This window comes from Perognathus longimembris, chromosome 2 (genome assembly GCF_023159225.1).
Source record: "Perognathus longimembris pacificus isolate PPM17 chromosome 2, ASM2315922v1, whole genome shotgun sequence".
Classification (NCBI taxonomy): domain Eukaryota; kingdom Metazoa; phylum Chordata; class Mammalia; order Rodentia; family Heteromyidae; genus Perognathus; species Perognathus longimembris.
In genome coordinates this window covers 12,589,314-12,611,281 of record NC_063162.1, presented here as the reverse complement: position 1 = coordinate 12,611,281, position 21,968 = coordinate 12,589,314, and the positions used below count along the sequence as shown (strand labels likewise).

At 45.2% G+C, this 21,968-nt stretch overlaps 1 protein-coding gene across 16 annotated transcripts in view; it reads right to left on the bottom strand.

The window, feature by feature from the left end:
- The window catches only part of Ablim1 (actin binding LIM protein 1), a 243,101-nt gene that overhangs the window by 65,801 nt on the left and 155,332 nt on the right, over positions 1 to 21,968 (bottom strand). For 15 of the 16 annotated variants that reach the window (XM_048338187.1, XM_048338185.1, XM_048338196.1 and 12 more), the window contains one exon: positions 20,948 to 21,041. In XM_048338187.1, the coding sequence (XP_048194144.1) occupies positions 20,948 to 21,041 (94 nt within the window). Of the gene's footprint in view, positions 1 to 7,645; positions 9,574 to 20,947; positions 21,042 to 21,968 lie in introns of those variants that run through there. The other variant, XM_048338195.1, reaches the window with a different exon arrangement.

The window sequence follows — 21,968 nt, the reverse complement described above, 5'->3', positions numbered from 1 at the left end:
ATGACTGAGCGCCTCTCACTGAGCGGGAGGGCCTTTTGAATTTTGTGACATCCATGATTAGCACATAAGCCCCACCTTTCCGCTCATTGTATCTCCCTCCTAGGAAAAGAGAACCTGCTTGCTTAGCCCCAAACCATGGTGAAACCTGATTAGGTGCCAAGGAGAGCATAGTTGCATCCACCTGACTAGGTAGCTGCTTTGATTTATGACGGCCATCATTGAGAGTTGGGTGCTGAAATTTGCCAGCTGTTAGATCGGAAGCCTACAGGCCAAGGTGAGGTGAGAGCTCACATGGAAGAAAGCATTCCTCACACACCGAACCCCTCAGCATGCACACAGTACACAGCCCCTGCCTCAACTCTTTATATAAAGACACAGTTCTAATCATCTTTAAGTCATCTCAGGAAATCAGGGCTCCAAGCTAACTTGGAGCATTGTTTTCGTAAGCTGAAAATGGCTTCTGCTATTGTCTGTCTACCTCAGCCATGGCACAAGCTAGGGCCAACTGAGTCACAAAAGACTGGCATCCACAAGAGCCAGGTCATGAGCAGCACTGGGTTAAGTTAGAAAACACAGAAGAATGCCAATACATGGAACAGTTTTAGATTTTTTTTTCCTCTAGTCTTTCCTACTTGAAGTTTCTACCTCTGGCTGCCATGATGTTTTTCTCAGTACAAGCTATAGCTCAAAGGGTAATGAATGCAAAGCTGGGCACTGAGAACAGAAACCATTGCGTGCATGCAACTCAACAGCAACTGAGCTTTTCACTAACAGGGTTATCACATAAGAAAAACAAGAGCATTTAAGCCACACATGCAGCCCTGCCAGTTTAAAAAGGGGACTTATGATAAACTTATCAGTTGTCTTCAAAAAGACGATTAAATTATGACTTAATAAAAATCACACTTACACTTATGCATGCATATCTTACAACATTGTGTTCCGAATAGTATAACTAATACTTTAAGCTCAAATAACAGGGAAGAAGAGAGACAAGGTTTTAGATTTTGTTCACTTGATAAAAGCACATGGTGGACTTGCAAATTTGGAACAGGCTCCCTGATGCTGAGATCAGCTGCTCTGGGTCTCATCTTACTTATTGGCAAAACAAAGGTGAGAGTAATTCCTGGCACACAGAGATGGTAAAAAGACTTGAATGAGATATACCTATAAAATATTATGATAATAAGAGCAAAACAATGGCGAGGCACTAGTGGATCACACTTGTAATTCCAGCTACTCGTGAAGCAGAAATCTGGAGGACCACAGCTCAAAGCTGGCCTGCGTAGACATACCAGCAAAAAGCAGGGCTAGATGAATGGCTCTAGAAAAGCAAGGGTAATGATGAATTCAAAAGTATTCCTCTGCCCCCAACAAAAGCAAAACAATGACCACCCTTTATTAGATATTCCTGTGCTCAGAAACTTTCCAGGCAGAGGGGTGGCTGGTGTATAAACAAGTGGCTGCCACAGAATAAAATAACTGGTACCAAGGTGGCCATGGAGAGAAAAGTGAACATGTACTATGGTCGGGGTCAGGGAGATGGCAGAAGAGGAGGAGTAAGTGGGATTAAGGACACGAGTTAATCAGGAAGTGATCCCTTTCCTTCCCCTCCCTTCTTCCCCCTCCCTCCCTCCTTCCTTCCTTCCTTTCTTCTTTTTCTCCTGCCTTTTTTTTCTTCCATCCATCCATGTATTCACCCATCTTATATGGTAGCTTACATTCTTTAACTGATGACAGATAAAAGATATGTTTATGTCTACATTAGAACCCCAGGTACTAGGTACCAGGAAGAAAATAAAATGGCTGGGGAACAGAAGATGACTTGGAGGTTGGACAGCAGCTTCAGCTAGGTGGCCAACAGGAGACTGAGGAATGAGGACAATGAGTTCTGGGGGAACCATGTTGCAGGTGGGATAAGCATGTGCTTGAAGGGCAGGAGGAGGTCCATAAGCAGGAATGAATGATCGGAAAGACGCAAATGGCAGCAAACTCACTCACAGAGGGGTGTGTGAACCCAGATTAGGGGTTTCCATGGCGTTTTTACAATTTTGACATTTAAAGGCAAAGCAAAAACTTCATCAAGCACATTTCTCCCCTTATGCCTTAACACTCTGCAAAACACAAAGGAATCCTGAAAATCCACACCCTTCCCCTTTGGGCCCTACACTTTGTTATGTAAGAACATCTTTAATCTATTGCCAGGCCAGGTACATTTGGCATCCTTAACAAGCTGCCAAAACAAAGTAGAAAGCCGGCTTAATCTCTGTGAGAGGATGCTCTGAGCTTTACAAACACAATTTCTCTATTTTTCAAGTGTGTTTATTTGGACAAGGTATACAGATGTAAGTGCAGCTGCCCAGAACTGAAACTATCTAAGAAGATTCTGATTTAGCAGTAAGGAAAGATAAAAGCAGTATTAAGTATAAGCAATTTCTGCATCATCGAATGTTTATGGGGAAAATAAATGACCCTAGTGGGAGGCAGCAATGCCACGAGGGACAAACACATATTTGCCAAGAACACCACAGGCCTGGCAAACAATGAAAGCAGAGGGTTTGCATCCTCTTTGGTTATAGATCCTCTCCCAGGGCCATGCCCACGAGTGATCCTCTGCAGCTCAAGACTTGAGGAGGAATTGAAACTCAGGGAAAATCTGAATCAAGCCACTAGCTTCACTTACTTTTACTTGACTTTAAAAATGACTCCTTTTGATACTTAAAATATGGACTATAATGATAATCATTGCCTAGGCTATTTTTCATGAGCCTTTCTTTAGGCTGCTTTTGTGAAAGCTTCCAACTCCCCATTTGGGCTGCCACAGTTGTCTGATGGGTGAACTTTGATGTCAAGAGACAAAAAACACTACCCCCAGATCATGCTAACACTTGCTAACTTCTGAACATGTACCCCATGAAATGGTCACACCTGCACAGACCATTGATGAGTTCTCTTCTAGTCACCTTTCCCCATGACTTAAATCAGCCTTTCTTTTCATCTGATAAAGGTTCACAAATCCTGTTCTCAAGGAGATAAATTTAAGAATATTGTTTTCCCTTCACAGTTGGCCATCTTCTGAAAAAAAAACTCCTTTGCCAAACCCAGGGTTTCTATAGTTTGCACACTGTGGTGTGGAAAGCACAGCCCTGGTTTCACGGCAGATTCGTGTGCTTAAGGTCTGGGCTGCTTAGAAAAAATGAGCTGGGCTTGGTCTGTGACTTGAGGCAGGAAACCAAGACCATGACCATGACGACAATGATTACCACTAGCAGTTCCTCTTCCTCCTCCTCCCCCTCCCCCTCTTCCCCCTCCTCCTCCCCTTCTTCCTTCTCCCCCTCCTTCTCTTTCCCCATTGTCTCACTGAAAACATCTATACAGAGCAAATGATATAGATGGGAATATGTGGTGGTGAAGTTAGGACTCAGGAAACAAGACCACAGCTTTCCTGTTCTTACCACTCTGTGTACTTTATACTGGAGGAGCCTGGCAGGCCTCAGAAGCAAAGTCTCTCGGACCCTTCTGCCCTCCTGTCACTCCCCTTCCTCCTTATAGAAACTAGAGTTCTTCCACAAAGCCAGCCACAAAATCTAGAAATATTACTTTCACTTTCCCCTGCCTCTCTGTACAGGAGGTGCCACAAAGGAGTTCTCTGCTCTACTTTGCCTGGCAGTGTGTCATGTGTAGTGCTGTTCCAGAGCAGTCTGGTCCTATACTCAGGAGAAAGGAATGCCACAGAATAAGGCCAGGAAGAATCTCAGCAGACCGGCCTTTCCTGGTTCCTTCTCAGTCTGCACATCCCTGTGTCCCATGGCCTTTGTACATTATATACAATCATCCCTTCTTCACCTACCCGAAGCATAACAGTAGAGTCTCTCTCCCTCTGTCTTTCTCTGTCTCTCTCTATGTGTCTGTATCTGTCTGTCTGTCTGTCTCTCTCTCTCTCATGGTGGTACTGGACCTTGAGCTCAGGTCCTTGTGCACTGTCTCTCAGCTTTCTTTCTGCTCAAGGCTGGGGTTCAACCACTTGAGCCACACTTCTGGCTTTTTGTTGGTTAATTAGAGATAAGAATTCTATGGATTTTACTTCTTGGGTTGGCTTCAGACATCAATCTTCAAATCTCAGCTTCCTGAGTAACTAGGATTATAGGCATGAGCCACTAGAGCCCAGTTTGGGGTCTCATTTTTAAAACACTCATGTCACAAAAAACATCAATTAAATTTTCTATGCTTATTTTCACACCAACCTGTCTTTTGTTATTGGCTTTGCTGGCCAGGGCCCTTGTGCTAAATGAGAAAGATGGCACACATACCTTTCTGGGCTTCTTATATACCAGTCTCCTGAGAGTGACACCCTTTTTTTTCATTAATTACTTCCACAAGGGGTACATCTAAGTATGTAAGTACTGTGCTACATTCTTTTTTTTTTGGCCAGTCCTGGGCCTTGGACTCAGTCAGGGCCTGAGCACTGTCCCTGGCTTCTTTTGGCTCAAGGCTAGCACTCTGCCACTTGAGCCACAGCGCCACTTCTGGCCATTTTCTGTATATGTGGTGCTGGGGAATTGAACCCAGGGCTTCATGTATAAGAGGCAACCACTCTTGCCACTAGGCCATATCCCCAGCCCTGTGCTACATTCTGAAGGTAAGTAGATCTAAAAACACTAATGTTCTCTCCTACTGTGGCTCTGAGGGCTAGTAAATGGAGGAATTAATCTTAATAATGAAATGTTTCTAAGAGAACCCAGACTGTGACACATTAGTATCTAAAGGTGGAGGTAAACAGAAGATTTGTTTGGTAATCAGAAGCAGAAACCACAGCTCTGGCAACACCAAGAGCCAGCCCAACCCTTATCATGAAGAATAGGCTCCAACAAGCCCAAGTATTTCCGTATCCATTCACCAATCCCTGAGCACAGCTCCTTGCCACGCTGGGCCTGGGCACATCCCTTATCCAGGGCAATGTGTGTCAGCTTCTCGGGGTTAATGTTCTTGGAGAAATGCAATGCAAATGTTCTTGGAGAAATATCATGAAGACATGAGCCACACCACTTCTGTAGAAAAGATTAACTCCCTTATGAGATCACAGTTATATACTTAGGAAATTTACAGCTCTCACTAAGACCAGGAAAGTAGAACTAGGCAAGATGGATGGTTTCGGATATTTTGGACAAGCATTTGTTTGCTAATCCATCTTTTATCTTGCAATTTATCAATCTTCAAGAGAAAACAGTAAAAGTAGAAGAGAAAATTTCAATAGAAAATTCTAGCGGTTGGCTTCACTGTTATCTGTGCAGTTGGAAAGGGCAACAAATAATTTGTTCTGTTGACAAAACAACAATGTCCACTTCCAGAAACACCTGGAATGTGGGCACAATGGGTCAGAGGTGATGATTAATTTGCAAATTCCAGAAGAAACAAAATCAGAAAAAAAAAAACTGGTATGCCCTCATTTACTTCATACCTCCATACCCAAACAACCTTTATTTACAGAATGAATCAGTGGTAGGTAGACAATTCTTTGCTTCATAAACTGGGTCACTAATTGAATTTCTTTTTTAAATAGTACATTCCCTGGAGGAAATATAGTCAAGAAAGCAAAGTCTAACTTTAAAACACTTATGAAATAAGGCCTATAAGGAAAAAGAAGAAAACTATGTATTCAGAACAATCCTGCCAAATGCCAGTGGCTCAGGCTTATAATCCTGGCTACTGAGGAGGCTGAGATCTGAGTATCCTGGTTTGAAGCCAGTCCCTGGAAGGAAAGTATGTGAAATTCTTACCTCCAATTAGCCACGGAAAAGCCACAAGTGAATTTGTGGCTCAGGTGATAGAGTGCTAGCCTTGAATGGGAAGGGCTAAGGGATATCCCATAGACTCTGATTTCCAGCCCCAGTATTGGTACCAAAAAAAAAACCCCAAACCCACCACCACCAATATTACATACATGCATATGCACATAAATGCATGCATGCATATATATATAAATAAAACAGTCCTTGAACCTGCCCCTACGTCTAAAGTGAAATGGGAAAAACAAAAGCAAAACAAAAGTTAAATGATAAATACCAAAATATGGATTTCATCCCTCTCCTTGGACTCTGGGTGTACCCTTCTTTTCTGTTCCCACCACCTCTCAAACCCCTCCACTGTCCAAAATGCGTTCTCTAGGGCAGTGATGGTCATTTCAGGGGTAATTCTGTCTCACAGGGACCATCTGGAACACTTTTGGTTGACAACACTTTTGGTTGCTGTCGCTGAGGAGGAAGTAAGTGTCCATCCATCACCTAGCAGGTAGAGGTCACAGATGCTTGTTAAACATCCTTTAGGACAGCCCCCCACTTTGAAGAGAAGGGGGGGGGCATGACTCCACCCCAAATGTCAACAGAGCTGAAGCAGAAAAAGTTAGGTCTACAGGAGGCAAAAGTCTATCAAAAGACTCACATTCCTGCACAGTCAGGGAGCATGAACCTAGCTCTTGGGATTGCTCTGTTTTAGATGCGCGGGAAGTGAGCTGGAGGGCAGACACGCAGCCCTCTCCCATTATCTTGGCATGTGCTGGATTGTGGGTTAAACTCACTGACCCATAAAAAATACCTAAGCAAGCTACTTGCAAACACTTTGTGTTTGCAGTCACAAAGTGCTACAAGAAGTTTGGCAAGGCCACACAATCCATCTCAGAAAGCTTCATCAGGAGTAATTCACACCGATGAGCCGTGACAAATTCTCCTGCTCTGTAAGTACATTGGGCCTTTCTTATAGAATGGCAACAATAATATTTTAATTAGTTATTTTTCGCTTACTTGTCAGAACCTGCTTAGAGACTCTAAATAACTTTACATCCTCTTAACATTCCTTCTGAGACAGTCAGAAAACATGCTCAGAGTTCTTTCAAATCTCTATTCCCAGCTCCCCCAAATCATAAATCCATTTCTTTCACAGTTGGAGAAATTGTCTCATTTGTTTTTAGTGCCAACACAGCACATTATAAAAGGAAAAAAAAAGTTCCCAACCCCTTCAAGAAACTGTAAAATGTAGATTGATTAATAACTAAGTTTTTCGGGGGGGAAATTCACTTAGAAAGGCTAGATTGTTTCAGTTGTGTGACTAACCCTGGTAAGAGGTTACAATCATAGTTTTTCACAATGCAGCTGCAACAAAAGATGAACGCTGCACAAACATTTTGCTTCTTGTGTTCATTCCCAGAGAACTTGTTAAGGAAAAGAAAAAGATGTACATATTTATGGTAACAAATCAGCCTACTCAATATGCTATACTATTGTAACTACCGAATTACCCAAACATGATTCTAAAGTCTTGTCAATCCCAAAGAGTTCTATACACCACCAACAAAAGTCTGAAACCTACTCTCTTTGCAGTTTTTGGAGTGACAGCCCCCCCAAAATCCAACTGTGGTTTAAAGAGTAAAATAATGCCTCTGCCTGCTCTTTAGAACTGTACCAATGAAGAAAAAGCTCCTTCAGTCTTTACCACTCTAAAATAAACAAAGTTTAAGTAAAATGTATTTCAAATCAATCCAAGTAGCTTCTGTGATTAGCCACCAGCCACGCATACCTGGAGGGCCACAGTGGCCCCCCAAATGTTCCCCAGAAAGCCACCCCAAAGGACACTTTTGCAAAGCTGACTTTACCTTACGCCAGGGCTCTCTGCTTCCAATTCTGTTCCTTAGCTGTGCTGAGATCTCTCAGCTTCAAACCTCAGCTGGGTAGACTGAGGCTCCCGTCTGCCGGGGTTACATCCCAGGCTTCTTTTCCCAGCCAGGCTGAGACCAACTGTGTGTCTCTGGAGTCACACACCGGAAGCAAGAACAGAGTGTGGCTGGCTCCCTCTCTCCTCCCCTCCACTCCAGGCTTCATTTACTAGTTAAACACACGATGGGCCAATCCATGTTCCAAAACAGGAGGGGGGGTAATCTTTCTTTTAAAACTGCAGGTGGAGGAAAGTACCATTTCTCCACATCCGCTCCCAATTATCTGCGTTGTAAATCTGACAGTAATTGTTCCCCGAGGCAGGGAGGCTTGTCTTGAAACCAGACTCTTGGGTTTTTAAGTTTCTTTCCTGGGTTTGTGAGGGTGGTAGACAGCTAAACACAGCTATAAATAACCAGCAGCCTTCTCTTTCAAGTCACTGCTTTGGGGACCCATGTTCTGGAACTTCTAAATGCAAAGTTAGAACAACAATGTGTTCAACTTTTAATATGACGTCAAAATGTTTGTATTATTCTGCAGTACTGTTTCAGGGAATTTTTTTTTAAAGGACTTGTTTATCTAACTTGCTTGATGTGTTTGAACATTTTATGCTGTGCTTTTATTTCAGAAAACTATTGGATATCTATTATGTGCTGGGTATTTGGCACACATTTCACTCTCACCAAAACCATCCTGCAGACTCTTAGGTGAACAGAAGGTGAAGCAATAGGTGCTGTGTGTGCGTGAACAGAGAGAAGGAGCCAAAAATCATCTTCACTGATCAGCCTTTATGGGTTGTTTTACCATTGTTGTTGTTTAATGGGTCTTCGCTGAGGACTAGGCCTAGGGCTGTAGCACCTACGGGCATTTTCCATAAGGCTAAAACGATTAGGGGAACTTTTCATGGAGATTATTTGCCCATAAAGATCAGCTAATCAAAAGACTTTTTTTTTTTTTTCCTGTATGTGTGGAATCTCTCTAAGCTGATTTGGAAGCCCTCCAAAGATTGTTAAAGAAATCTAAGGGTTTCTACAACAAAGCTGAGCTTCTAAAACAAATAGGAAGTCACTGTTGCACACTATAGTAATTATAGGGGTGTTGATCAAATATCTAGTGCATCTTTCTTCCCAGGGAGGAGTCACCAAACCCCCTGGGTATGCCTTAACCACATTGTTACCAGGCAAGAGGCACAGTGAGCCTCTCTACCCCTGCATCTCCCAGAGCAGGGTGCACAGTACCATACTGACCCCCAGGTATCCATCCAGATTCCATGCTTTCAAATAATCAGTCACTACTTTTATTCTATAACAAGATCTAACATGCAATCAACTCCATTAAACTTGCAAAGGCACAATATGCTTTTGTGAACAAAGATGGCTCCAGGCTAGACTTGAGACCCACATTTTATCCAGTTAATTCCTACGCACAATGGTTTTTAGAACCTGGGCCCTAAATTCTAAGACCTGAGGAGTCCCGGGTGACACCTCTTATCTCTCTAATCCCAGTGCCTCCTGTTTACCACAAGAGTAGGCAGCCACACATTTGTCAGAGTACTGAAGGAATCCCTCCTTACAAAGGAAAACGGAGACCTTAACTGGGCTCAAATCTCATAGCTAGAAGTAACTCTGGCATTAAAATTGGCTATCTCCCCACCAATCATCATTCTTTCCAACTTGCCTATTTGAATTCTCAGTGTCTCCTCCAGATTTTATTTATTTAACCACTTCTATGACTTCTGGGTTGGGGAGGAAGAGGGTAGTCACCTTCAAGTTTGACAAACGAGCTTTCAAATCTGTATTTCCAGATGAGGAAGGTTGAAAATCACTACCATCTGGCATCGAGAGGTTCAAGAATCTAGGCAGAACCAGCAGCCTTTGGTGAGCAAAAATGATTTTCCTTTCCAAAGAACAGATCCTTGTGCATGCATGTGGTATGCTTGGGGAGAAAACATAACCAAAGGGCGGGCCCAGGGATCTGCCAAAAGTGCTGGAAATATTCTGAAATCTGACTGAAAAGATGGTCGCATAACTCCACATTTACCAAAGATCATTGAATCATACGCTTAATAAGTATGAAACCTGTGATTGATAAATGAAGCTAATATTGACCACAGAGGTAGTTGGTTAAGACCCATTGCAAAGATACTCAGTGCTAAGGCACTGAGCTCAAGAACTGGAATGAAAGGAGCCTCTTGCTCCTCATCCTGAATATGGATGAAGAGACTGCCAGGAAAACACACACAGCATTGTACAGAACAATGCCACAGAAAGCATGAATCCTCCAAGAACTGATACTAAAAAGCAGATGATGCTCAGTTGTATGCACCAAGAGAGACACTAACACAAGACAGGAAAGAGGCACATGGGACAATTATTTCACATGAGAGAAAGGAATAGGTACTTAATGAGCTGGTGAGGAACTTTGCCATAGGTAAATCTTTCATATTTTTGGTTGAGGGCCATGGCAAAATTCCCTAGTAGGAAAATGAACCATTTATTTTACCTGCTGCTAGATGCCTGGTGATAATGAATAGAATATACTCAGCAAAGCAATGATAGATTGAATTTATGGGCATAATTGCCTGTGCGTGTCTGCAGTTAAGCTTCAACGTGACTGTTGGCTTGTGCATTTGAAATGATCCATCTAACCACAGAGAGCAAATAGAAGGTGATCGGAGGTAGGGGTGTCCCTGCCCTCTTCCCTCACACACAAAACAGTAAGCTAACGCAACATATTGGGCCTTTACAGAAATTTCTGTGTGTGCATTTTAAGTGACAGAAAGAAGTGACAGAAATAGGAGTTGTGTAAATAAAACCTAAGAGCTATATAAATAAAACCTAGACACTGGCTCAGGTGACTCACTTTTAACCTTCTTCTAAACCTGTAAGAGGTTTAGGTCTTATTGTCCACTTCATAACTGAGGAGGCAGAAGCTTCAAGGCTGAGCAACTGGCTGAGGATTCCTCTGTTCCAAGTTTGACCACAGGAATGAACCCGGGTATATCTGAATGCACCCACATGCCACCCACTGCTATCTTCCTCTTATCTGACCATTAAGCCACACCAAGCACCCAAATCCCAGACTCCATGCCTGTCTCCAAAACACCTGCAGCTTTGCCTTGTGCTACAAAGCTATCAAAACATCCTATAGTTGGGTGCTAGTGGCTCACACCTGTAACACTAGCTACTCAGGAGGATGAGATCTGAGGATCATGGTTCAAAGCCAGCCCAGGCAGAAATGTCCATGAGGCTTTTCTCTCCAATTAACCACTAGAAAATTGGAAGTGGAGCTATGGTTCCAAGTGGTAGAGTGCTAGCCTATTGGAAAAGAGCTCAGGGACAGCACCCTGGCCCTGAGTTCAAGCCCCATGATTGACCAAAAAGAAAGTCTTATAGGCAGTGCACAAGGGCATTCCAAAGTTCTCTTGGGTGAGAGGGGGAATTATTGTACTGTGGTATACCAGTTCACTCTCACAGGGATGTATGGGCCCCCAGCCCTAACTCCTCCTGTCTAGCTGGCAAAGCAACAGCAGGTCCATCTGCTGGAACTGGCACCACACTGTCCACAAGGTGGGAAGACATAGGGTCCAGGAAGCAAGTGCCTTCCGGTGTAATGGAAATGGAGAGGGAGCCTTTTCTAGTATGGGAGATCATTGCCAGGGTATAAGGAACCAAATGTTCACGTTTTTCCTGAAGCATTTGTCTTCACTTGAGATAGAAGAAAAACCTTTTTGGTGACTTATGGATGGCACCAATTTTCAAGATATATCCCCAAGTTCAAGGCTCATGGTAGAGGTGAAATGAGTAAACCCTCAAGGGCAAGATAGCACTGAGGTCATGAGAAACCACCTATTGCAAGAGTGATCCTGGGTGCAGATACAAGGATTGCTGGAGGGCCCAGGCTAGTCAGGGTGGCTGGCAGAGGCAAAGAACAACATGTCTCTTCCCAGCACCCTTGGCTAGATGAGTTAATCTAACTGGGTGACTGGAGAGCCTTTCAATGGAGAATGGGTCCTAGTGAACCCACAAAACTCAGACTGCCTTATAATTAACCTGAAGTCATGTTAGTCAGAACTAGAAAATATCTAAGATTTTTCTAAAGTTTAAAGCCTGACTTGATTTAGAGCCGAAAAATAACGCATTATTATGAGCCCGCAGATAAACCAAATGGTAAAATTCAAATCAGGGGTTTAAAATCAAAGAAGTGAAGAAGATAGGAAGATAGTTCATTTGATCTAAGTCTCTGAAGTGAAGTCACACTGAAAACCCAAATACCTTTTTAAGTCAAGATAAATAGAAATGCTTTTCAAACTGTCATTTCCGGAGAAGAACTTTCTCCCATGTACATAGACAGGAAATGGGGTGATTTTTCCATAAATATCAAATCTACTGCTTGTGAGCAGTCTTCTGTTACCCTGGCAACTCTCTTTCTCTGTTGTTAATGTAAGAAAAGCCTTGTAGCTTTGGGAGAATCAGATTCTCTTCAAACCATTTATCATGTCAATGGGATGTGCTCAACAGGGCTCAGTTCAATCTGTTCAAGATGGGGAGGACAAAATATTAGCATGAGATTATTCTTTTCAAATAAGACATCACAGCTAACTTGAGGACCACTTTCCATCCAAGATTTTACATCCACCAAATCACACTCTGATCAACAGCATACGTCTGCATGGAGATAATCAGAGGCCACAGAAGAGAACCAGAGTTTAACTGCCGCAGAGGAAAGAAGATAGCACCGAATCTTACACGCAAGCATTCATCAATGTGACTGCCCATCCATGGGCTTTCTTTACTTACTCTGCCTAGGCATAGCAAATAAGATGGTCAGAGATTCAAAGAACAAAAGAGAGGAGCTAATTAGCTTCTAACCCTCCACACATACACTTTCTCCTCTATCTTTCTCTCTCCCCTCAAATCCCACAGCCCTATGAAGCAATGATCAGTATTATTATTATTTTAAAGATGAGGGAACTGAAATAACAGGTTCTTAATTCTTCGTCACCTTTATGTCTTTGCATAATTAGGTATCTGTGAATATATACACAGATAATTAAATTGAGATAATACATATCATAAAATGCGCCCTATTAAAATGCAACCTTCAGCGAGTTTTAATATGTTCCCCATGATCTAGTTCTAGAACATTCTGATCACTCCAAAGGAAAAGGTGTTCATAGCCATCATCAGTCATTGCCCAGTTCTGTCTTCTCCGAGGCTTGGTAGCCTTGGTCTACTTTTGCCTGCCCCTCCATATTTGCCTATTCTACACAAGTAGAATTATGATCCTTTGGGACTGACTTCTTTCACTTACTGTACTATTTTTGAGGTTCATTCATGTAGTCTATGAATGAGTACTTCATTCCTTTACATGGCTGACTAATATTCCATTTTACCAATATGTCTTCTTTTGCTTAACTCATATTTAAAATGCAATTGTTCCAAGACAGATGTATACTACTGCTACTTTCCCAGTAGTCCCAGCTTCTGGGGAGGCTAAGGTGGGAGGATTGTTTGAGTCCATGTTTGAGGCCCGCCTGGGCAACACAGTAAGACCTTATCTCAAGAAACAAAAACAAAATGAAAGATTAAAAAAATAATAAAGCCATCTTTCAAACCACACAGTGATCATTTGCAATGCGGAACTGTGACCAGTGTTTCCATATTGGTCCTGCCTCATGGGGCAGTCCACGGAGCTATGAAGAGGCCTTGACTAGAGCTCTGTGGAGAAATGGGTCCTCCAGCCAGCCCCAGCAACATCAATTGGCACCATTCCCCAGGTCAGGCCCGGTGCCCTGAAGGACCGTATTGCTGATGAAAGCAGGAAGGCTCTCGTGCCACACAAGTAGGTCAGATGTAGCAAGGTCCATGGTCTTTGGTGACATTTGACCTTGGTAAAAAGTAAACCAACAAACAGCAAGTTTTTATTGTCCTGAACATAGGTAGAAGAGGCCCACAGTGACACCAGGCTTCTGCTCTCCACCAAGGATAAGCCTAAATCCTGCAGCATGTTAGGCTGGGGGCAGACTACTTCACTCTGTGCGTGTGTGTATCCATGTGTGCATATGTGTGTGTGTGCGTGCGTGCACGTGCATAGGCAAGTACGCATGCACGTAGGAGGTGTACACACACATGCCCTTATCTTTTGAGAACTGAGAGACCTATTTTCTAATTTTGGTCTGTCACTAATTAGCTCCAGAATTCCCTGCACACAGTAGCTTCATCTATGGCGGAGGTCAGTAGTAAAGGCCCTGGCCACTTTGCAGGACTGCTGTGAGAAGTAAATGTTTATGAGATCACTTGCAAGTGTTAAAAAACACACACACACACACACACAACAAAAGCTGTTATACAATGTCGGGTTCTTTGTCCTTCCTCAATCCTCAAAAATATTTGAGTTCACAAGCAAGTGGAACAGAGCAGGAATTCAGGCACAGTGAGACTGAACAGAACACACTTGATTTTCCGTATGGGCCATTTGTCTCTGCCTGTGTGTGATGTATACAAAACAAGAAAAGAACAAGTTGAGCTAGGTATGGTGGAGCACACTTGGAATCCCAGATACTTAGGAGGCCAAGGAACCTTAGTCTGAGATTGGCCAGGAGCAAAAGTATGAGACTCTTTATGAAAAACCCAACTAAATTGCAAAGAGCTGGGGCAAGACTCAAATGGTAGGATGAAGTAGGAAGTCCTGTGTTCAAACTCCAGTTACACACACACACACACACACACACACACACACACACACACACACGACTTAGCATTTCCAACTATCTTTTGCAAACTATCTTTGATACAACAAAAATATGTGACATGCAAGTGCCAAAACCACTCTTTCCCCTCACCACAGGCCAGTTCGGATCCCTCACTGTAACAAAAAAGCCTGCAAATATCTACACCAGGGCCCTCCAATTTACAATGTGAATCGCTCTCCCTACAATTTCATAAACATGTGAGCCCGGATTTGGGGAAAGAGCAGTGTTGTTGTTGTTTTTTAATCAGCTAAGCAGCAAAACTGAACAAAGCCAGCAGTTGTTAATCCCTGAGAAGGAACTGCGGGAGTCCAGTTGGGATTCCATTCCCTGCACTCTAGGGACAGAGCAGGAGGGATCTAAAAGTGACAGGAATCCTGCCCACGTCATAGATAACGACCCACAGCTGGGGGGGGGGGTGCATCTGGGGCAGGGAAGGGCAACTCATCACAGACAGCAGCACCCATTTCTCCCCAGGGAGCACGTCTACAGGTAGCACAGTAAACAGGCACCGCCAGCCCTTCTGGAAAGACCAGATTCTCGCAGGGGTGTTGACTGAGTCCCTGGGTGCGGTGACAGGAGGGACAGGAGGAGGCGGGAAAGAAAGAGCCTAGGCCTGAGGCAGAGGAGCAGAGGCTGCCTGGCTCGTCCCTGCTGCCTGTCCATGTCCAGTACCTGCCTGGCTCCTCCCAGAAGGGACCAAAGAATGCTCCAGGCATGGAGGGCAGGTACACTGGGGGCACACCACTAGGCAGAGGGGGACACTTGGTGACACTGAGCCCCTGGTAGGATGGAGACTGTGAGAGAACACAAGAGAAATGTGAAGGTGACAGGTCGAGACCGCAGGGAGGGACATGGGAGAAAGTCTTCCCTTACTCTTTCTTTTCTTTTTCTTTTTGCCCTGGAACTGGGGCTCCAGCGCAGGGCCTCGTGTTCTCCCGTAGCTCTTTCGCTCAAGGCTGGCACTCTACCCCTTGAGTCACACCTCTACTTCCTGCTTTTTATTTTCCTGGTTAACTGGAAATGAGTCTCAGATTTGTCTTCCCAGCAGCACTGGCTTGGAACCTCAGTCCTCAGATCTCAGCTAGGATTACAGACAGCAGCCACCAGCTCCTGGATTCTGAAGCAGAGTGGAGATGGGAGTAGGAAGCAGGGAGAGAAGAGAGGAAGGTGGGAAGGAAGGTTGTGGCCCGGAAGTTGAAAGAAGGGACGGAGCCAGGAGCAAGGCGGCTAGCAGGAACCTCCAGTGTCTCACATGAATGCGTTTCTGTACTTCTTAATTAGGCAGCAGACAGCATTTTCAAAATGTACCATATTTAGGTTAATTAGCCAACGCTTTTTAAAGATGCGCCATTTATAGCAAGATCTCCCCGAAAGACAGAATCTAGCTGTTGAAAAGAAAACTGATAGCAGGAGATGATAAACAACGCTACAGTTTGAATGGATGCTAATTGCCAGGCCCTTACATGCCTGTTCCCAGGGAAAGAAAAAAAAATCACAGAATAAAAACACTCTGACTCCTCAGATCCAAAGAGATGAAAATGAAGAGAACTTGGATCATAAGGTCCAAAGAGATGTTAGGAGTCAAGCTTACACACACACACACACACACACACACACATGTTAGTGCTTATAATGCAAGAAAGGAAAACCAGGGCTCAAAGAAATGAAAAGACATATTTAAGGTCGTCCAGCAGGTGTGTTCCCAAGCCAAGAAAAGCAGATCTGGGCGGGGGGGGGGGGGGGCTTTCACTCATCAAGCCACCTGGTCCTCACACACTCCATCTCTGCTCTCCCCCCACCCCACTGGTGGGATGTATCTGGGTTACAACCATGATGGGATGGAGATGAGAACAGGAAGCTGCTTTGCAAGTCCTGGGCCAGGCCCTGTACTTCTGAGATGAGGGCACTCCCAAAGAGGCTACAAGACCTGGCAACGTGCTCAGGGATGCGCGTGGACAGAGCCTACAGCACAGCTTTGCCAACCCTGCCCTGGGCCCGTTCTCCTTCTGAGAATGCCCTCAGAGGTCAGGTGGCTCTCAGGTGAAGCCACACCCAGAGGTTGGCAGTGCCCTTCCCCCCCTGTGCCAGGTGCTAAGTTAAAACACTGCAGAGATGGGTGTCAGTGGCTCACACCTGTAATCCTAGCTACTCAGAAGGCTGAGATCTCAGGATTGCGAGTCAAAGACTGGGTAGGAAAGTCCATGTGACTCTTATCTCCAATTAACCACCAGAAAACCAGAGTGGCACTGTGGTTCAAAGTGGTAGAATACCAGCTTTGAATAAAAAAGCTCAGAGACAGCGCCCAGGCCCTGAGTTCAAGCCCCATGACCGACAAAAATTAAATTAAATTTTAAAAAAAGCACTGTGGACCTGTGAGCCTCCCAGGCTGATACCTGGATAGTTTTCCCAGTTCACTGGAGTCTGGGGCCTGGGAATTGCAGACTTGTTTGTAGATGTGACTAAGTAAAGGTTTTTGAGATTGAAGGCTGGAAGTTGCTTTTGCTACAGCCCCCAATGAACTAAAAGCAAGGAAAAAGCTTGGCATCCCTGCCTTCATGCTATGTGTCTTTGCTGTTCAAGATTCTCTCTTCAGTCACTTTACAATTGCCGTGCAATCTGGGAAGCACAGATTATGACAAGGGACAATGTTCCCAGAGGAACAATAGAGCATGCTCAGGGCAGACCACCCAGCAAGCAAGGATGGCTGGTGTACTCTGACAGTGCTGACAACTTCTCTGGAAACGCTCCAAAACAAAGACCAAACCAGGCAGACCACACCTGCGACTGGGCTGCCCGCGCCATTAGACATACTTTCACACCCTTCCCCCGGTGCTTTGTCTTTAAAGTCTTAAAACTCATGCCCGTACTCAGAAGATGGCTGAAGATGGGCTCCTTTCCCAGGGCATACCAGGGCTGAGAAACCTATCTCCTTCCTCTGACTTCACCATGTCTCTATTTGGCATATTAGGGATGAATGGCTAGTTCTGACTTGTGGAGCTCCTAGAGTTTGGGCCTGGGGGTCTAAAAAAAATCCTCTAGTTTCATGATGAAGAAGTCAACCAAGATGATTAGCATGGTGCTAAGTCCATGGCCTTAAGTCCAATGGCTGGCATCCTTTAGGGAGAAAGGCAAGACAACAGCTGACCTAACAGGAGGCACCACAGAGAAGGCAGCCATGGAGGTAGGATGGAGCGAGGTGGCCACAAGCCAAGGAAACCCAGTAGCTGGAGGAGGAGGAGAAGGATCTTCCGTGGTCCTTCAGTGACTGCACAGCTCTGATAACATATTGAGTCTCAGCATCGAGATCTCAGATGAATAAATCTATCGGATTAAACCACCACCATGAGGGCAAATGTAGGAAGTTCATGTATTTATTTTCTATAAATGGAAAAAAAAAAGACAACCAAGATCCACTAAATTTATAACAAATCCAATACTCAGAATGGTTCACCAGCCATGGGGTGAGAGGACCGGGTGTGTGGAGACCAGGACTGATTTCTCTTGATGACCAAGCCCAGATGACTCAGCAGCAGTCACAAGTCCATGCGCTCACCCTGAAGGACATTTTTCTAGATCACACACACCCATCTGAGGAGAACAGACCCTGCTGGGTGGACCCAGAATCTAAGCTTCAATATTGTGCAACTCCAAACTCCCAGATGACCCAGCGCTGAAGCCATCGCATGCAAAGTCTCCAAGTCTTAAACCACCAAGAGGCCTTCACTGACACTGGAGCCACTTCAGGAAGAGGCTTTTCTTTACATTCCCACTGAACACTGAGCTTCCAGACTCAAGGGAGAAAGTAGTAAGCAGTTGTTTCTTCAAAAAGGCATCTTTTGGGGGTAGAGTTTAGTTTTTCTTCCTTCATAATTATTGTACAACGTAAGAGGCTCCCTTTTCAGCTTTACTAATGTATTTTGGTGGTAGTGGGGTTAGAACCCAGGGCCTCCTGCTTGCTAGGCAAGGGTTCTAGCACTTGAGCTATACTCCTCAGTCCTTTTGTTTTTGGTTTCTCAGATTGAGTCTCTAGCTTTTCCCGGGAGACTGGCCTTACACCAGGATCTCTCGCTGGGGTGGTGTGTGTGTATGTTTGTGTCTTTTGTTAGTGCTGAGGTTTGTGCTCAAATATTTTACCACTTGAGCCACATCTCTTAGCCCCATCCTTGGTTCTTCACCACACTGCCATTGAATTAACTTTCAAAGAAATCCAACAATGTTTCTGGGGATGCTTTTCCCTGAGCCAAAACCCAAAGCCCTAACCTTGCAGTGTACTTGGCTGACAACTAAGCTTCACTGGACATGAGCAGTGACTGTCTAGTAACTTGGGGTGGGGTGGGGGTGGCTGGGGTTGGGGGAGGAGTCCATTCCACTTTTCATGTGACCAGCCAGTGCCACCATGCTTTTGCACCCCACCTTCTGCAAGAGGCTCCTTCTCTAAACTCTCATGTCCTCTGTTTTTGGTTTTTAGATTGTAGTGCTTGAACTCAGGGCCTGGGCGCTGTCCCTGAGCTTTTTCACTCAAGGCTAGCGCTCTGCCACTTGGAGCCACAGCATCACTTCTGGTTTTCTGGTAGTTAGTTGGAGGTCTGAGTCTCACGGACTTTCCTGCCCAGGCTGGCTTTGAACCATGTTCCTCAGATCTCAGCCTCCAGAGTAGTTAGGATTACAGGCAGGAACCACTGGCACCTGGCTAATTTTTTTTTAATTTGAAATACATTTCACATGGCCTAAAATTAACCATTTTAAAATAAATAATCCACTGGCCCTTAGTTCATCCTTGGTGTTGTATAACTACTTCCTCTGTCTAGGACCAAAATATTTACATCTCCTTGAAGGAAACCCTGCACCCATTTAACAGTCTCTCTCCATTCCCCTGCCCCACTCCTGACCCTACCAACCACCCATCAGCTTTTTGCTTCTATGGGTTTGGAATCCCACAGTGTGTGGCCTTGTGTGATTGGTTTGAAGTTTTCGAGTTCCTAGCTCAACATTCAAATGTGGTGGCTGAGGGTCCCCTCCCTGTCTTCTAGCTTCTTTTACTGAGCCTGTGTCCCAGGCTCGTCCATGCTGTATCATTGTTTCACTTAAGGCTCCATCGTAAGCCACTGATTGCATGGATGGACTGTGTTTAGTTCAGCTATGGAGCCAATGGTGGGCACTGGTCTTCTTCCTTCTAAATACGGGCAGTGCTGCTATGACCACGTATGCACACATAGTTCAGTACCCTATCTTTACACAATACCATAATTGAACCCCATGACACTCCAGCTATCACATCCATGTACCCTGCTTAGGATCAAGTCTAGACTTCTGCACATCACCTTGGAGAACTCTTGCCACCTCCTTAGTATTATCTTCCACTCTGCACCCCTGACCGGCTTGCCTTTGGTTCTTGTATGTGTTGTCTTCATCCTGCCTACCCAGCTTCTGCAGTTGCTCCTCTCTCTTCCAGAACCTTCTCTCTCTGGCTGAGTGATGACAGTCACTTCCCTATCTCTCTATACCATTCTATGCACTAGGCCCCAGTACCAACCCCACTGTGTCACAGGAAGAGTTTGGAGTGGGATTCAGGAAGCTACCTATGCTGTGACACCCCAAGGAGGAAGTGGGACCTAGAAACAGCTGGGGTGGCAGGGAAGGGATTCTGGAGTTTTCATCCTGTGTCTCTGAAATGCACTCTACTGGGAAGTTTGGACATGGCTTCGTGGACTCGGTGTCCGGATGTCTGAAGGAGCAGGATGGCAGGCTGCAGGGCTGACTGGACCTTCTGCCAGCTGCTGGGCCTCCGGGTCCCACCTCGCTCAGCACACACTCCCCACCCTGAACTCTGACTTGATTGGCATCCCGCAGGCCTGTGAGAAGTGAGGCAGTGCCTCCCTTTGAACTCTGGCCCTGGGATCAATTATAATGGCCTCTTGTCCAAGAAGAGCCAGGCTCAGCCCAGATACTGACGCTGGTCAGGGGAGTGGCTGACAAACTAGGAATCGAGGCCTGGCCGGAAGCAGTTGCATCGGAACCTGATAGGTTCCAGCTCAGTCTAGCTCCACACACAGGATGTGGGTGTGGATGTCTACACCCTCACCTTTCACCTTCCCTTCCTTTCTCAGATCTAGTTCTGAGCCTTCACTTACACACACACACACACACACACACACACACACACCCCTCACAACCACTTTATTTCCTTTTCTAAAAATAAATGGTCTACCTACTTCCATAGACCACTGTTAGGTAGACTTACCCTTCTCCCCCGTCCCTCCCCACCCCCCCCCCCCCATTCAAATTCTTTCCAAGTTCCACATGGGCATTTGGTAGAAAGTACCCCCTCAGGACAACACAGCCCACAGATTCCCTAAGACGGTCATCATGAACCCCTTTCCTTCCTGCACAGGTGGAGACAAGCTAGAAAGGCAAGCTCTCTCCTGTGTGCTTTCGAGTATCTCTTTGGAAGATGGCAGTGGCTCCGAGGTGAAGGCCACCTGTTGCTTACCTCCAGGACTTTCCCTGTGATAAACTGGTGACATGCTTCGCACTTCACCCCAAAGAGCCCCTGGTAGTCCTTTTCACAGTATGGGGCACCATCCCTGCAAGACAAAAATCGCATTCAGCTCCTGAGAAGAGGAGACAGAAGACAGGGGAAGGCATCCATATCACATTTCTCTGAGTCTTTCCCAGAGCACATGAGTAGAACACATTTCTCCAGTGGCCAACATTCAAAAGCCTCGCATCTGGCTAGATGTGGTCAAAACCACAGACCAGAGATTAAGCCACAGTTCCCCAAGCTACACAGAGAGAACAACTACATCGCCATGTAGTGACCATTGATCGCTTCCTTGGTTCCTCAGAATGAACTAGAAGAAATCGCAGCCGGGAACTGATGGCTCATGCCTGTAATCCTTGCTACTCAAGAGGCTGAGATCTGAGGATTACGGTTCTAAGCCAGCCTGAGCAGACAAGTCCCTGAGACTCTGATATCCAACTAAGTACCTCAAAATCAGGAAGTGGAGCTGTGGCTCAAGCAGTAGGATGCTCTCCTTCCCAGGCCCGGAGATCAAGCCCGGGGACTCCCTACCCCCAAGCCACATAGCAGAAAGAAAAGAAAAGAAAAGAAAGAAAGAAAGAAAGAAAGAAAGAAAGAAAGAAAGAAAGAAAGGAAGGAAGGAAGGAAGGAAGGAAGGATAGAGAGAGAAAAGAAAGAAAAAAGAAAGAAAAGAGAGAAAGAGCAAGAGGGAGGGAGGGAGGGAGGGAGGGAGGGAGGGAGGGATGGAGGGTTGGAGGGAGGGAGGGAGGGAAAACATCCCAGATCATTCATTCTCCTTCACTCCCCTGGTGGGCTTAAGATATGAGCTACCAGGAGCCCAGGGTACCTCATCCCCATCCCCCCATCTCCTCAGGCTCACAGGCCTGGGCAGAGCTTTCCAGAATCCTCCAGTCACCTCTTCTAAGCCCTGGGGGCCCAGGACCCTCCCCAGCTCCATAACTTCCATTTATCTCAGAACATGAGAAAAATC